Here is a 17,938-nt window from a genome sequence, read left to right as displayed (position 1 = left end):
CCTTGGGCCTTACACCTCTCCTGGCTTATTCTGACTCTATATTAACCCAGAGTGACTTCCCTGTCATCATTTGTAGTCCCATAGGATACACTATTGCCATGAGAACTCAGGTTAACTTATTGGCTTACATTTTTTGAGAGGTAGGCTAATAGGTAAGGGTACTTAGGACAAAGAAATAGGGAATCTACCCTAGTTAGAAGGAAGGAAAACTCAAAGGCAACAAAATCAGCATAAAAATCAGCATGAATGAGACTAGGAACATGGCTAAATCATTAGCTGCATCACCAGAAATTTCTGGAACTCAGGAAGCTGCAAGACACAGTGGAGGAAGGACTGGTTTGAAGTTAGCCCTCTGTTCAAATCCTGACTTCTTACTTGTATGTAGTTGAACAAACTATTTAACCTAAGTCTTAGTTTCCTTATCTGTAAAATTAGGATAATAGTGTCTTTGTCATAGGCTGATGTTTATGTAAGTATTAGTTAATGTACTTGAGATATAGCAGAGCAATATTAAATAAATGTTATTTTCTTCCCTCTTCCATTCACCCCAATTGCCTCCTCTACCAATCCTATTCCACTGATTACTTCCTTTTCGACCCACCTCTAGATTAATGAAAATGGTAAGATGACCATTAGTCAATACTAACTTAACACTTATTCTCTCATGTTATCACTTTCTTAAAATTTATTTTATCTTTTTTTATCCAATTTTGGCCCATAACCACTTATTTTTTAAATGTTTTCAAAATTATGAAATATAACACACAAAGAAAAGTGCATGAAACACAAATGTTTAATACAATGAATAATTATAACAGTAAAGTCTCAGCACTCCAGACATCTTATGTGTATCATTTAACAAGCACAGCCTCCTTATTAAACTTTCATATTAATTCTAATTTTTTTGTGTATTGTTTTGAGTTTTCTACATACACAGTATTTACAAATAATGACGGTTTTATTTCTTCCTTTTCAAACCTTATGCTTTTATCTAAAAGAGAAAAAGTCTTGCCTTTTGGCATACACCTCTGATGCAACACTGAATACAAATGTTTATAGTGGACATTCTCCTGATCTCAAAGGGAATTATTTCAACTTTTCGCCTTGATATATAAGGTTTGTTGTAGTAATATGAAAAATAACATTTATATGATTCAGTAATGATTCTTCTCTTGCTAGTTTAATAAGATTTGTTTCATAAATTGCTAAAGAATTATAGATGCTGTTTCTGCTCTATTGAGATGATTATATGACTTTTCTCACTAATGTGTTAATTGATGTTATATTGATTTTACAATGTATATATTTTCCTTCTATCCCTGTTATAAATGCAACCTGTTTGTGATATGTTATTATCATTTAGTATATGTTAATCAGTTTTCCTATGTTTTATTTAGAATTTTTGCATCTATGTTCGTGAATGAGTTTAATTTAATTTAATGAATTAGTTTAACTTTCAGTTGTACCACTATCCTTGTCAGTATTCTTATAAAGTTTATGCTAGCTTCATAAAATGAATAGAGGAGGATATGCTACTTTTCTGTTTTCTGAAATAATTTTTGTTAAGATTAGAATTATTTCTTTTTTAGCGTTTGGTATCAGTTACCAATGAGATCATTCAGGCTAAGTGTGCCCTATTTGGGAAGATTTTTGATTACTGATATAATTAATTGGATATAAGACTACTCAGGCCTTCTATTTCTTCTTGGGTCATTATCGGTAAGTTATTCTTTTCCAGTAACAGCCCATTTTATTTTCATATTTAGTGAAAGTTGTTTATATTATCTTGCAATCTTTTAAATTTCTGTAGAATCTGAGGGAAGTCTCTGTTTCTTTATTCCTTATATGATTTTTATTCCTGATATAGTTTTATTCCCAATAGAGTTATTCATGGGTTTTTATGATTAACCTTATATAAAAGATTTATCAATATTGTTAGTCTATTCAAAGAACCAAGTTTTTGCATTTTTGTTCTTCCTATGTTTCTATGTTTTCTATTTCATTGACGTAATTTTCATCTATGTTTTCTATTTCCTTGATTCAACATTTTTGTTGTTTTCCTTCTTTGACTTTATTTTGATTTATTTTGTTTGTCTTTATCTAACTTGAGGTTGAAGTTTAGTTAATTAATCTCTAGCTTCTTTTAGAAAAATATTTAATTTAAAATTATAAACTTCTTTTGGAGTACCTCTTGCATCAGCTGCATTCTATAGTTTTGATACTCAGTTTTTCCATTATCATTTGGTTTGAAATATTTCCCAATTTCTATTGTAATTTTTTCCTTGACCTAGGTGCTAAATTTGGTGTTGTTTAATATGCTAAATTTGGTGTTGTTTAAGGTTTGACCTAGGTGTTAAATTTAGGTGTTGTTTAATATGTTAAAATAAACATATAATCACTAAGACACTATGGTATAATGGAGGCCTTAATATAGGTGTATACATAATTATAAAATTGAAATAACTAATGCCATAAAGAGAGTATAGATTAATTTTTTTATTTTTCTTTATAGAGGTGAGGTCTTGCTATGTTGCCCAGGCTGGTCTTGAACTCCTGGCCTCAAGCAATCCTCCAGCCTTGGCCTCCCAAAGTGCTGGGTTTATAGGAGTGAGCCACAGCACTTCACCAGAAGTGTAGCTTAATTATGACCCTGGAATGCTAAGAGAGGCATTTCCATATGGACACATCCAATAAGACTTCATGGAGGTGCCACTGAATCCCAATCATAGTCAAAAAGAGAACTCAGGGTGGAGGATATATTGTGAGGGAAAGGTACCACAGAGATTGAAAAGAGCAGGCTGTGCGGAGTAAATAGGCCTAATTCTGTTGGGCTAGAGTACAGAGTGTGTGAGCAACAGCAAAAAGATGGAAAAAGGTTTTGGGAAAAGTAATTTGATACTACTGGAGAAGTAGGCCAAGGAATTGCATTCTATTTTGCAGATAGTAGGAAGCCTTTGAAAGCTGTAAGTAGAGAAACAAAATAGCTATATTTTACACATTAATCTGACAGTGATGTGTAAGGTAGCTCCATATAAATTTAGCCCAATATCCTTCTTTTGCACCTTCTAATATAGCACTAATATAGCACTGTTTTTAATGCTAGTCTACAATGAGAGTAATGGCCTGAGCCATAAGTGGGAGAGGAGGGGAAATGATGTTCACTGAGCATTGATTTTGTACCAAGCTCTGTACTGGACATTTCATTCTGTTTCGTAGATGAATGTTTATAATTTTAGCACACAATCACAATAACTGTGTAACACTAATGATGAAAGTTTTAATGATGTTCACTGTGCTAAATTTACTAAGGTAAGTGTGGACTAAGAGGAATTAAGATATTTTTAAAAACAAGGGTTGAAATAAAGAGAACTTATGGAACAACAATACTCAGTAAGAAAGTTTAATTAACCAAATAACTTAAATTCAAATAATGCATCTTAAACATTTTTTGATTTATGTGTACTATAATAGCGTCTTACACACACACACACACACACACACACACACACTTTAACTTACCCAGAAACTCATGTTGGGGCTGAGTCTTCATGATGCTCTCCTGCTCTAACAGCTGTCTATTATCAGGGACCGACAGTTTGGGATTATTCAAGTCAAAATGCTTCATATTGTTAGCATCACACTGACTAGGATCTGAAGGTTCTCGGTTGCTCTCATTATCTTGCACAGACATTGACAAATTCTGATCCACAAATAATGTTCTGTCTTTGATTTTAATATCTATTCAGTGTAAGGAACATCCATGAGATACAATATGAGAAAAATTGACAATCATAAAATACAAGAATGCTTTCCGTTCCCTCCATGCAGTGTACCTGCTTTCTGCTTGGCCTCTTGAGTGTTCATTTTCATGACATATTGCTGCCTTATCTGTTTAGCAAATCTGGCAGGGTTGTCCCATGGCATGTTGAACATTTCAGCATCTGACTCACACATCATCCCAGAAGGCTTTAGTTTCCCTTTTTCATCAACCTCAGAGAGCTTCAGGCTCTCAAAAGTAAACACCTTGAAGGCTCGTTCTACTTCATTCCAGCTCAAGACATCTGTAAGAAAGCAGAACCAGTGCTGCTGGAAATGTTCTTATTAGCACATGGTACAGGGTTGACAGAGGGACAACCAGGGAGTCTGTCTACCAGAAAGACAAGAGAGTCACGCCACAATGGCTGTTGAGCTGATTTTAAACATTGGTTCCCCAGTCTGCCGCAAATATCAAAGGTACCTGAGGATAAGCAAACAACACAGTAAAGATACAATTTAGCAAATTATAATGCTCCCAAACTGCTTCATAGCTCAATCAATATTAGGTGTCCAGATTCATTTGCATGGACTTTCCAGGGTACCATATTGGTTGAATATGCTTACACAACTTATTATTTTTGAATGAAAGCACCCTTTTCTCCTGTTGTAATTTAAAACAGAGAAATTATTTACTTATGCCTAATATAGGCTGTTATACTGACTGAGTTTTTCTATTGATTTGGGCTGAGGAAAGGCTTCCTCCTGTGCATATAAACTGCTGCAGTATTTTTCCATAATTGCACTTCAAAGTTTATCAGCTTTCAGCAGGCTTTATAATTGTGTATTTACCTTTTTACAGCATTTATTCACTTGCTCACTCTTTCATTGGTTATTATTTTCTATGTATTAGGCTTTGTCATAGGTGCCTGGGATTTGAAAGAATCAAGATTTGGTTCTTACACTTTAGAAGTTCCAAGGTAGAGGAAGGAGAAGTAGAATTAACAAATAAACATGGAATTCAATCAGAAAAAAATAAAATGATGCAGATCAATAATTCAGAAGTAACCTCCATTTTCTCTCCAGCAAAGATGAGAAAAGCAGCAGGTCTTCTGGGAAAAAACAGGGGGATTCAGAAGAGAGACAAGGAAGAGGTAAAAGAGTTACAGAATGAAGGAGAGTTTGCTCATTTGTTCATTCCTCAAATATTTTTTGAGCCCCTATTAGGCGTCACTAACTATAATGAAAGCTGAGAACACAATGGTGAACAAAATAGTGAGCTCCCTGCTCTCATGGAATATCCATTCTAGTCGTTGGAAACAGATAAATGTAAGAGATAAAAGAGATGACAAAAAGAATAAAGCCAGCTGAGGGGACAAAAAGTGATAATAGTCAGGGAGGGTCTTCTAGTTTATATAAAGCAGTCATGGAAAAGTTCTCTGAACAATTAAGCAAAAATGTGAAGCAAGTAGGGGAGCAAGTTGTATGGATATCTGGGGGAAAGTGACTGAGGAAGGGAAAACAGCAAGTGCAATGATCCTGAGGCAGGGGTGTGATTGACATGTTCAAGGAATCACAGTGAGGCCAGTGTAGATGGAGGAGAATGGAACATGACAGCTTGATAAGTGATGGCTCAAAAAGTAGGTGGCAGACAGTTTAGGTTCTTATTGTTGTTTTTTGTTTTGTTTTGTTTTTTGAGACAGGTTCACCCAGGCTGGAGTGCAGGTGATTCTCCCACCTCAGCTTCCCAAGTAGCTGGGTCTGCAGGCATGTGCCACCACACTCGGCTAATTTTGTATTTTTTGTAGAGATGGGTTTTGCCATGTCGGCCAGGCTGGTCTCAAACTCCTGAGCTCAAGTGATCCACCCACCTCGGCCTCCCAGAGTGCTGGAATTACAGTCATGAGCCAGGCACCTGGCCCAGTTTAGGATTTATTCTGGGTGACTGCTGCAGAGTTTTCAGTTACAAAGGCAAATGATCCAACCAACATTTTAGAGGGGCCATTCAGGTGGTTGTGTGGAGAAAAGACTGTTGGTAAAAAATTGAAAGCCTGTAGACCAGCTGGAAAGCTATTGGAATAGTTCAAGTGAGGGGTGGTGGGGGACTGGGCTGGGATGGTAGTGAGGAGTATGGTGGGATTGATTGCAGAGTGTGAGAAAACAGAGACAGCAGCGGGGCGCAGTGGGTCACTCCTGTAATCCCAGCACTTTGGGAAGCCGAGGTGGGTGGATCACGAGGTCAGGAGTTTGAGACCAGCCTGACCAACATGGTGAAAGCCCATCTCTACTAAAAACACAAAAATTAGCTGGGCATGATGGCGTGCGCCTGTAATCCCAGCTACTTAGGAAGCTGAGGCGGAAGAATCGCTTGAACCCAGGAGGTGGAGGTTGTAGTGAGCTGAGATCACACCACTGCACTCCAGCCTGGTGACAGAGTGAGACTCTGTCTCAAAAAAACAAAAACAAAAACAGAGACAGCAGGGATGACTCCAAGGTTTTCGATAGAAAGTAGTTGTCATTCATTGAAATAAGGGAGATGGTGAAGGGACAAATTTAGGGATGAGGAATCAAGAGCTTGGTTTTGGACTTGTTAAGTATGATGTGGCAAAAGGGAAAAGAGGAGGAGGGGAGGAGCACTAAGGGTCCAGGATGGGGCAGGTAAGCAGCATATGTGTGAGGTTTCAATGGTGGCAGCAGGAACAAAAATCCTGTGCTGTGTAGAGAGCTGAGCTGAAGGGTGAATGGAATCACATCTTAAGCCAGAAGGAGAAGTGGAGGGTGGCAGGACACAGAAAAAGGACAGAAGTTCACCCCCTACTCAGGAAGGGGGTAGTTATGTACACAACAGAAATGACATACCAGGCCCTCCAGGCTATACCCCGTATGTCCATGAGTCAATGGTAGGACTCAGAAGTTCCTGGCTTTTTCTATTACTAAGCCTACTTAAAAGTGAAAAAAGAAATCAAGATAAAAATATTTTTTAGTTTGATTAGGCTTACAAAGGAAATGGTAAGGAAGAATATGCACATGCTCATTTCTTTTCTAGGTCAAATGCTTCCTTGTCAAGTAAAGATGTCTGTGGAAGTTAATGTCCTTTCTTATAGGTAGTATCTACATATTCCCTTAAGTGGGAATGAGAATTTACTTTGGGAAATGACTGCCTATATCACAAAATCCCAGTGAACTCAGATGAGATGTGATTCTAGATATTGTATCTTAATGACCCCTCTTCCCACTGTCTTCAAAGAGCATAAAATGGCTCTTTCTGCTGTGAGAAGCTGTTAGCTTGAGTCAACTCCTGCTCAGCAACATGCTGACAGTGGGCTCTCTATTCATCTGTGTATCCCTAGGTGCAGAGCAGGTGCTTAAAATTGCAGATTGCACCATCAGACCTCTGCGGTGGCTTTCTTCCTGACTCCTGCTCAGTAATGTAAGGAAATTGTGTTCTACTGGGTATCCAGAGACCAGAATGTTTTCTTTTTTTTTCCACCATTGTTATAATCCTAAAACAAATAATTTAACCCTGCTAGGATCTCAGCTTTCTCATCTGAAAATAGATTTCGACTAGATTAATTCCAAGGTTTCTTTCAGTTAGGAAATTTTATGGTTCTATGATTCATCTTTCTAGATACAAATTTAATTTCTGGTTATAAATAGTGTGCTCAGAATTTTCTCTCAAGATAGGATTAAATATGAGCTTCCAGTAGCACAGGTTACAAGATATCTACATCTGCCTCCCAAGTCGCACTCTTAGTTCCTTCCTGTCCTCATGTGCAGAGATGGTCCACGGTAATGCTCACATTAGTTTTACCCTGGTGAACATTCCTGCCAAATTCAGATTATCTGGATCCTCTTCTTTTTTTCTTCTCTAATTAAAAAAAGAAAGAACTGTGAAGGGACAGAATGGAAAGAGACAGAAGAAAAATTCTTCTGGAACCTGTGTTTTATTGATTGTGGGTGGCTGCAACAAGAGGATATAAGATGAAAATTCAAAGACAGGTATCTCTGAATTGGAGCAAAGTTGCATGGTCCAGGTTGCTCTTCCCTCTTTCCAGATAATGTCTCTGCAATGTTACTGTAATTTTTACATGATTTGCAATGATGATAAAAGAGTGCAGTGGTCAGGCAGAAGACGGAAGGACAGCATTGTCCTGGAAATTATATGTGTGCATGCGTGCATGCGTATGCACACACACACACACACACACACACACACACAGCCCTTTACTTCTCTGTAAGTAGGATGGGATTACTACATCATCTCCAATGATGACAATGGGAGTATTTGGGACAGAGATGGGGGAAAACGAGGAAAATGACATTATTCAAACAAGAAAGTTGTAGTCAATCAAAATACCCACCTTAGCCTCTGAAAGGTCTTTCAATAATGAAAATACTTTTTGTAAATAAGGGTGTAATTTTAAGAGGCATATATGACCATTAATTAAATTGAGTTTAAGCTAAGACAAAGCAATGGACTCACCACTCGTACAAAAGTGCATAAGCTCATGAATTGTAGCTAGACGTTTAGTGTTGTTCCATGGTGGGGGTAGAGGGAATTGAAGGAATTCCCACAGTGGCAACTTGGACTGCATCTCCTGCTCAATTTGAACGGGATCAAAATTCTTTTGGTCCTGATGAAAAAGAGCAACATGACAGAAGACATTAAAGTAAGCTGTTAAGTGCCTTATGCATATGGAGAAGGCTAAACATGATACCTTCACTCTCATTATTTGGGAACAGGGGAAATCAATGGTAATTGGGAAAGACAAACTTTTGGGATTTTGCTGAAGGTCAAACAGCTAGTTCCTATGTTGCCAGGAGTTCCCGGTGCACAAAAATGACTGATTCTTCATTCACAGTGACAAACTGCCAAAGTCTCATATATATTCATCTCTCTCTTTTGAGATCCTTTTCTGGCTTCTACTAGTTTTTCATAGCAGCAGATATTTGAAGCATATAATTATAAGGTTTTAATGAAACCTTTATTAATGAATTTAATGAAATTTAATGAAATTTAATGAAAATTTAGTGGTGGTAACAATTAATTGAATTGTTAATTAGACCTCAATAATCAGGCAAATTTCCTTGGCTGACATCATTTTTCCCTGTATCCAGGTCCATTTTCCAGGTGCTACTTTGTATGCAAGTATCTATTTTGTACATTACATTTTAATTAGTGTTGACGAAGTTATCTAATTAGCTTCTTTCAACTGAATAGTTATAAACACACTTTCCCACATCGGTTTTCCTTGGGCTAACCGGATTATCATTACCTGTAGTGCGTACTTCTTGTGGGCGTGTGCATCATGATAGTTCAGTAGGAGGGGGCCTTTGGGCACTGCTTTGCTTTCACTTTCTTCTTCAGATAAAAATATGTCATGAAGATTCTACGCAAATTGAAACAATATTGATTTAAAGAGAGGATCTATACTTTTCCAAAGCATGAAGACTCTGCTATCTCAGGCTATCTGACCTTTTTCTCCCTCTCTGAGAGACAGAGAGAGGGCAGAAGGGACACAATGTGAGCTGCGATTCTGTGGTCTAGCCCGTCTGCTCTGGGGGATGGCTCCCGCAGACTGGGTGGGACGAGATCTTCTTCAGTTGCAACAACCTGTTGAAATCAACAATGAGAGGAATTGGTGTAAGGGTCTGCTCTTTAGTGATACTCACTGCTCATTGCTGCATTCCCACCACTTAGTAAGAACCAGTTCATTTCTAGGACCCAAGTACCACTGATGACACAAAATGGCAGGAAACTATCAGTGATCACCAAATAAAAGGAAGTGTTTGCAATCCATGCATTAAGGTAGATATAAATTTAATATTTCTATTAAAATAGATAACATGAAAATGGTAACAATAAGTTTTTGATAAAAATATTTCATGAAGATTCTAGTCAAATAGAATAATAACATGTTTTTCTTAATATTTACTCTATCTTAAAGCAGTGGAAAGAGTGCTCATATAACTTTGGATTCATTAAATATTTATTAAGTGTCTATCACAAGCCAGGTACTATGTAACACATCTTCACATGTGATCATTTAAGCCTCACAGCAATCTTGTGGGGACAGATATTATTTTCCATTGTATAGAGGAGAAAACTAAGGTGACTGGCCAAAGCTCAAGGATATTGAGTGGAAGAAACTGCGGTTCAGGCCCAATCCTCATTCTTTCTTCAAAAATAGAAAAGTTATTAGATTATGAGATCAGTAAATGTAATAGTGTCTCCTTTATGTGGGGAAAGTGAGGTCTAGAAAGATTAAGTGCCTTGTTCAATTTTACATGGTAAACAAGTAAAAGAGGTTGAAACATAATCAAGTTAGGCACCTAATTTACAGCTTTTCCCTTTACCCTATATCCTATAATCATCCTCTATGATTTCCTATCCCTCTACAAGTTTCTTCAGCCTTGGCATTAATGACATTTTGGCCTAGATAATTACTTGTTGTGGGGGGCTGTCCTGTGCACTATAGGATGTTTAGCAATGTCCTTGGTGTCTACCCATTTTATGCAAGTAGCACCCTTCCAGTTGTGACAACCAAAAATATCTCCAGACATAGCCAAATGTCCTCTGGGAACAAAATCACCTCCTGTTGAGAACCACTGCTCTAGAATAACAAAATTGTATCCTATTCTTTACCTTGTAGAAACACCCTACTGTCAGAAGAGTCACTCACTGTTTCCACTTTCTATCCTCTGATCATTTCTTTGACCCACTTCAATCATAAAAGATCACTCAAATCTGTTTCTTCTCTGAAATGTTCAATTCTAACATCCCATCCTATAAAGTGTCATCCCATCACTCCTATATTTCAGTTTTTTCATCCCCTTATTATTATTAAGCCTTCGTTCATTCAACATGGATCTACTGGTTGACTTCTATTTGTTAGGCACTGAGCTCATTAACTGTCTTCTTTGGTACCTGGAACATAGTAGATGGTTAATAAATGTTTGTTGCTTTAAGTTTAGTGGAATAAAACAAGAAAGGATAAGATAAATAAAATAATGATACTGCAAGCTCTATAGGGCTTTTGTACTTTTATGCATTTATTGATATAATAAAACTATTGATCTTCTAAAAACTTCATGGAGCAATTAAAGGCAGATATTAGTGTGGTTATTTAATTGGTTAGAAAACTAAGATAATCAAAAACCAGAAAAATGTATATGGGAGGTAACAGAGATGATAGTCTGAAAAGGACTTTAAAATAAATCTTTTATGTATTAACAGAAAAAATGTGTCACATCCATGAACTAAAAACAAGAATAGGCAATTGTAAAAAAAAAATTAAAGAATTTACTAATTAAAAACATTACTGCCAAAACAAAACTTCAATAGCAGACTGGACTCCCTGAAAAAAGCATTAGTAGGAAGTTAAGCTGGAATTCCCAAAGGGATAAAATTGAAAGAAAACTTAAAAGACAAAGAGGAAAACCCTGAAACTCCAACATCCATTCAATAATAATTAAGGTAAATCGATAGGAAAAATGATATTTGAAGATAGAAGACTTTCTTAGAATCTTCTGAATTTAACAAAAATGTATTTAGTGTCTACTATGGGTTAGGTGTGGTTACTGTGTGCTGAGCATACAGCAACGAACAAGACTACATTGTTACTGCTTGCATGGAGTTTATATTCTAGTAGGAGGACGGGGAAGGGAAGAAAAAAATAGCTGATCAATATATTGCAAAAAGAAAAGCTGTTGATAAGAAAATAAAACAAGGTGATGTGGTAGAGAGTGCTGTGTGTTGTGTGGGGAGAGGGTTCTTTAGATTAGGTGGTCAGAGAAGGCCTTTCTAAGGATTGACATTTCTACTGGAGACCCTCCAGAAAGAGAGAAAGCTTTCTAGGTAGAGAAGGTAGAGTAAAAGGTTAAGATAGAATTAAGCAACATATTTGAGGAAAAACCAGAAGGCCTACGTAGATGACATGTGTGTGTGTGCGTGTGTGTGTGTGTGTGTGTGTGTGTGAGGTGGCAGGCAGGAGGTGAGATGACATGTACATCTCAGAACCCTATTTTTAGGGTCTTTATGGGACAGTGTAAGGAATTTTTATTGCACACAGAATGTGGCTGGAAATCAGATGATAATTCCCTTACACCATAATGACAAATATGATACAATCATACCTAGACATAGTCTTGTGTTATCAATTATAAAGAGAAAACCCCAACAGCTGCTAGAAAGAAAAGTAAAGATTATCTGCAAAGAAAAAAGTATCAGATTGACATCAGACTTCTTAACAGCAACATTAAAAGGAAGACGACAATGCAGAAATCGCATCCAAATACTTTTCTGTGCAGATTCACTAGGTTTTAAGTCATTTCTGCTACTTACTACTTGAACAAACTTGAAAAACGTTTTGTGCCTCAGTTTCCTTATCTGTAAGACGGGTGATATGGTTTGGCTCTGTATCTCCACCTAAATCTCACCTCAAATTGTAATCCCCACGTGTCAAGGGAGGGAGGTGATTGGAGCATGGGGGTGGTTCCCCCATGCTGTTCTTATGATAATGGTGGAATTCTCATGAGACCTGATGGTTTTAAAAGTGGTAGTTTTTTCCTGCTGTCTTGTGAAGAAGGTGCCTGCTTTCCCTTCTACTATGACTGTAAGTTTCCTGAGGTCTCTCCAGCCATGCGGAACTGTGAGTCAATTAAACCTCCTTCGTTTATAAATTACCCAGTCTGGGGTAGTATCTTTACAGCAGTGTGAAAATGGACTAATACAATGGGGGATAAAAACAGTTCCTGCTTCATAGGATTGTTCTGAAGATTACATGAGTTAACATATTGAAAGCATTTAGAACAGTGCCTGGTGCCTGTAAGTGCTACATATGTGCTACTAGTATGAATAACAAACTCTTTCAGATACACATAGAACATTCACAATGACCATGTTACATCAGGTCACACAGGAAGCCTCAGGAAATTTTAATTTGTTAACTTGCAGAAAATGCCTACTGATTATAATGTAAAAAAAAAATTAGAAATCATCAGTAAATAATGGAAATCAAAATAATTCATGGGTTAAACATGTAAATAAATAAAAGATTTAGAATTGAATACACTGAAAGCATCAGGATGCAAACAAACACTTGAAAAGAAATGTATAGCCTTAAATAAAGCAAAAAGACTAAAAATAAATGAAGTAAGCTTTCAATTAAAATGAAATACAAAATAAATCCAAAGAAAGTAGAAAGATGGAAATGACAGAATGAGCCAGACATGGTGGTTCATGATTACAATCCCAGTGCTTTGGGAGGCTTAGGTGGGAGGTTGGCTTGGGGCCACGAGTGGAGTTAAAGACCATACTGGGCAACATAGCAAGGCCTTGTCTCTACAAAAAAAAATTATTTTAAATTCGCTGGGCATGGTGGTGCATGCCTGTAGTTCTAGATACTCAGGAGGCTGAAGTGGGAGGAACACTGAGCCCATGAGTTTGAGATTGTGAACTATGATTGTGCTACTGCACTCCAGCCTAGGGGACAGAGAGAAACCCTGTCTTAAAAATAATTAAATAAATAACAAATATATAAATAAATAGATGAAGAAATTAATGAAGAGATTAATAAAAAGTAAAAAGGTGTTGATCAACGAAACCAAATCCTGGTTCTTTGAAAAGACCAATACAATAGCTATGCCCTTAACAATCACGATCAAGAAAAGGAAGGCACAAATAAATAACATCAGTCATGAGGAAAGGTACATGACCAGATACAGAGGAAATTTTAAAACACATTTAAGTGAATAGTGTAAAGCACATTGTATCAGATTTAAAACTCCAGTAAAATACTTATTAAGACATATTCATTAAGAAAAAAGCTGATGACAAAAATTGGCCTCAGAAATACAAAAATCTAGTTAAATCTACAAGCATGAAAGAAATTTTAAAGATAAAGACTATTAACCACCCCATCCACTTGTCCATGTTCTCTTCCTTTTCCTCTTCCATTAAAATGACACCAGACACAGAGTACTGAGGATACGTTCTACCAAAACTTCAGGGAACGTTACATAAATGGCTCCAGAGCATAGCAAAAGAAAAGAGAATTGAAGCTGAAGATTTAAGCAGACTTTAGTTTCATCTGAACTATTCTAATCTTTATAAAGGAGAATGCACTTAGGTATTATGAGTATAATTTTAAAATAGTGTAAAAAAAACAGAAGCCAGGAAAGATGAAACGACTTACTCAAGTATACAACCTGGGAAAAAGCCTCAGAGTATCCCCACCTGTTCCAGCATACAATGCAGTATCAGGGGCACAGAAATGAATTCCTCTCGAATCGGATTCAGCAAATCATTGTAATATCTCATGTCTACTTCAGTTGTGATGACTGAAGTCACTGTAAAATATAGAAAATACCATTGCCCAATTAAGATGTGTTCTCCATTATTTCCATCAAAATTTCATGCATAATTTCAAACTATGACTATGCACTAATAAATGCAGGAGCTGTAGGTGAAGGGAGGCTGAAAGTAATATGGAGGGCAGTCATTATCTCTTAAAGCGCCAGCTCCTGGTGTTGATCCTCCAGCAGCCGATTTCATACATGCCTGGTAGTGGAGCTTGCGGTTCTTCATACTGTGCTTTCTTCTTTCCAGGAGCTGGTACAGCAGGTTGTGGAGCCTAGAAAAAGAATAATTAAAAAGAAACAACTGAGATATCCAGCTGAGAGATGCCCTCATCAAATGCTGGTATGATGAGATCCAACAGGATTCTGAGGTTGTATAATTATGTCCACACCACAAAATCATCTGCTAATATTAGAACCAAAGGAAAAGAGTTTTGCTTGATGAAGGAAAGAAGGTAATGGTATAGACATTATTCAGTTTTTCCTACCAGAACCCACTGAGCAATTGTGGAGAAAGTGATGGGGTGATGGGGCACTGAGCATCAAACAGGTTTTTCTTTTTTCCCCTGGGTGACTGAGAGTCATCCCATTCTCCCTCTCCCAATCCTTCAGCAGTTCTCCATTGCCTACATGATATAAACCAGACTCTCAACTTAGCACCAAAGGAGATTCATGACCTGGCTCCTGCCACTCCAGGTTTAGTTTCTGTTGTTGTTCTTCACTTTGCACATGCAGCCTGGGATCACTGAACTACCCTGTGCTCCTGGCTTGTGCCATAATACTGCTTTTCTTTGACCTCCATATCTTTGTTCATCTTTGCCCCTGTCTTGAGAATATCATTCTGTCCCTTTCCCCATCATGCTTTCCATTAGGCACTTCATACTCATCTTTCCCCACATTGCTAATCCTGGTTCAGTTTTCCTGACTTCCCTGTCTTTGCTCTACTCCTCTTTAGATCAGGTGACCAGGTTTATTTCTTCTACTGCATGCTGAGATGACTGCTCTCAGCATTCATCATGCTATGTTGAAATCATTGTTGACTTGACTGCCATCCTCTTTAGAAGTTAACCTCAATGAGAAGGACAGGGAATGAGTTTTCATTATTGTATTGCCAGCATCTTGCACATCTCTAGCACATAGCCAGGTGCTAAATAAATATTGCAATTACTTTGTCAATATCCTTCCTGTCACAGATGTTATTCATTGTACCGAGTGCTGACAAGAGGGTTCCATCCTTGCCTTTGTAAATGTCTGGTAGTTGAGGAGCTTCACAAAGCCCCCATCATGTAGCTATCTTTTATGCCAGTAGGCAGTATGACCTTAATGTAAGTATTTATGTAACTTTTTCTTCATATGCCTTATAAATATGAAAATAAAGTTGTTAAGTGAATCGTTCATCCCACTAAAGACATTGAGCCCATGCCTACCTCCAAAGTTGGCATGGCTTCTAATACAGGTTTCTCATTAACAACTTGTGGAACATTAATAAGCTGCATGCTTTCCAAATAGTGCTGGTGCTGCCTTTTCCAATCCAGGATGTCATACATCAAACAGGCAATATTTTCAAAAATATCAGTGCCCAATTTCAGCTACAAGTGAGAGATTTAATGGCAATTGGTTAGTAGTTTTATACTGTTGGAATCAGATATATGGTATATATATCTCTTAACAGTTACGCCCATCAACTTTATACAGGAAAGCAAACCCCTAAATCCCCAAACCACTGAATCCCAGCCATGGTGACCCCATTTATATTCCTGAATCTTTCTTCTTCTTCTTTGTTTACCGCAACGTGGAGTGTTTCCTTTGGAGGGCTGTATGGCTGCCTAATGTTTTAAGAGCCTAATTAATGCTTCAACTAAAAGAAATATAACTGAGTCATGAGTTCCAGCAGTGTGGCCTGTATTCTTAGTATCTCAATTCCTAAACACGTTAGGTAACTTTAATATCCTCAGCCAGTGACAAGCTATAGATGATTTCTTACCTGGCTATGCAAGGAGCACAATGGAAACACTGACTCTGCTTTGTGGATCATCTACCCAAGTACGTTGCATCTACACAAGTATGTGAGCAATCAGTATTTCTTCTTTTCCTCCAAACTCCACTTCTTTCCTTTCACCTGTTCTACCTCTACAGCAAAACACTAAGAAATCCTGATAGACTATTGCTTCTATAATACCCACAAGTTTTATGAGCTGGCAAGCAAATTATAGCTCAGATACCTCTATTACTTGGGCTTTTGCTTCCAGAAGTAGGAAAGCATTGTGATGGCTGGGTCTGTCTGCCTGGAAGCAAAAAAGAATGAAATAGGCTCATCCTATGTCTGAGTTCAAGAAGTAAGGTGGTATGAGATGGTTCCTTGTATGCAGAAGTCCAGTGATGTGCACAGCTCTGCCAATCACTATGGTGCACCTGGTTGCTGGCTGGCTTCCCATTCCCACTAAGGCCAAGGCTTCTTCAGTCAAGCTTCAATCTGGTATTGCTTGCCCAAATTCTGGCATAGAAATATGTTTTTGTTTTTGTTTTTATTTCTAGGAAATAGAGTAAAGCTTTTGCCCAATGATCCATTAGCTTAACCTAGTTAATTCATTTTAAAATGAAAGAGCAAATCACATGCTAAGGACAACAAATTATTTCAGCAACCAGGGTCTTAACTTGAAATGTTGCCAATGTCTTCCACGGACAGTTATCATGCGTTGAAGGGCATTTATTTGATGTAAAGCTTTTGTTACCTTGTTTCAACAGAAATATAGCCTGCTTGTTTGCAGCCAAAGGTTGGAAAGGTTGCAAATGCTTTCCGCCAATCAAAGGGGAAGAGGGCTCCTTGGATGGATCCTATCTTGGATATGAAGCCAGTATCAATTTACAGATATAGCTTAAAGTGTGACACTATGCATTTGATCTGCTTCTACTAGGGGTAGATTTATCATTTTTATGCTTATTAAATGATCTTGTTTAAAATGAACTGTGATCTTACCTATTAAATTCAATGGCCTTTTCTTCTAGAATCCAATTTAATGACTGAACCATTTTCAAGACTTTCCCTCCCCATCATCCTCAATGCTGAGTGCTTCACTCACAAACCATATCTTAGAGAGGCATGCATGGGCTGTAAAAGATTACTACAGTTGGACCCAGACCACAGCCCTGGTATAAGATGATATTCAGTAAACACCGGCAAATTGACTAATAGATCAATCTGGGAAGCTGGGCAACACAGCCCTAATTGGCTCTGTAGAGACCTGAATGTTTTCATTGTTGACAGTTACCTTCATGGCCCAACTAGAGACCCTTTACATTAATGTTCCACTTCTGAAGTCAGGAATGTTCTACCATAACTAGACTGGTAATATTTTTCCACATAAAATAATTTTTCTGAACTTTAATTGCCATTTAAACTATTCCATTCTGTATTTTTAAAAGTAAAATATAGCCACTACCACTTTCTTTAAAAGGAAGTGATTAAAATGTGGACACTGCAGTGAGAATAAGAGTGCTAGAAATGGTGCTCGGGCCTTTGAAGTTGCCATTGTATACCATAGTGTTCACATCTATGTTCTGATGATGCAATGGACTGTACACGATTTTAGACTCTGCATTTCAGCTTTATTCAGCCTGTGCCTGGAAAGCAAAGAAGACACACAGTAGGGAGCCCTAGCTAGAGATGGAGCGAAAGGTACTTGGCTTGAGGCTGACTTAGAAGCAGCCTCCTCTGAATGAATTATGGTTCAGGGATTATAAGGCTGGGATCTCCTGTGCCTTGTTGAACAAAAAATGTACACAAGTTCTTGATAGGGTATGTAGCCAGGCCTTGGCCCAAATGAGA

The 17,938-nt window shown here is 37.6% G+C and overlaps 1 protein-coding gene across 1 annotated transcript in view; it reads right to left on the bottom strand.

Annotated features, from left to right (window-relative positions):
* The window catches only part of SPAG17 (sperm associated antigen 17), a 233,433-nt gene that overhangs the window by 125,503 nt on the left and 89,992 nt on the right, over positions 1–17,938 (bottom strand). Inside the window, exons 8-15 of the mRNA XM_063651455.1 lie at positions 15,540–15,701; positions 14,315–14,387; positions 13,991–14,103; positions 9,230–9,367; positions 9,030–9,143; positions 8,237–8,387; positions 3,834–4,061; positions 3,520–3,738 (exon numbers count right to left, since the gene is read on the bottom strand). Coding sequence (XP_063507525.1) covers positions 3,520–3,738; positions 3,834–4,061; positions 8,237–8,387; positions 9,030–9,143; positions 9,230–9,367; positions 13,991–14,103; positions 14,315–14,387; positions 15,540–15,701 — 1,198 coding nt within the window. The remainder of the gene's footprint in view (positions 1–3,519; positions 3,739–3,833; positions 4,062–8,236; positions 8,388–9,029; positions 9,144–9,229; positions 9,368–13,990; positions 14,104–14,314; positions 14,388–15,539; positions 15,702–17,938) is intronic.

The sequence above is a fragment of the Pongo pygmaeus genome, chromosome 1, assembly GCF_028885625.2.
Source record: "Pongo pygmaeus isolate AG05252 chromosome 1, NHGRI_mPonPyg2-v2.0_pri, whole genome shotgun sequence".
NCBI classification, from domain to species: domain Eukaryota; kingdom Metazoa; phylum Chordata; class Mammalia; order Primates; family Hominidae; genus Pongo; species Pongo pygmaeus.
This window is presented reverse-complemented; position numbering and strand designations above follow the sequence as displayed.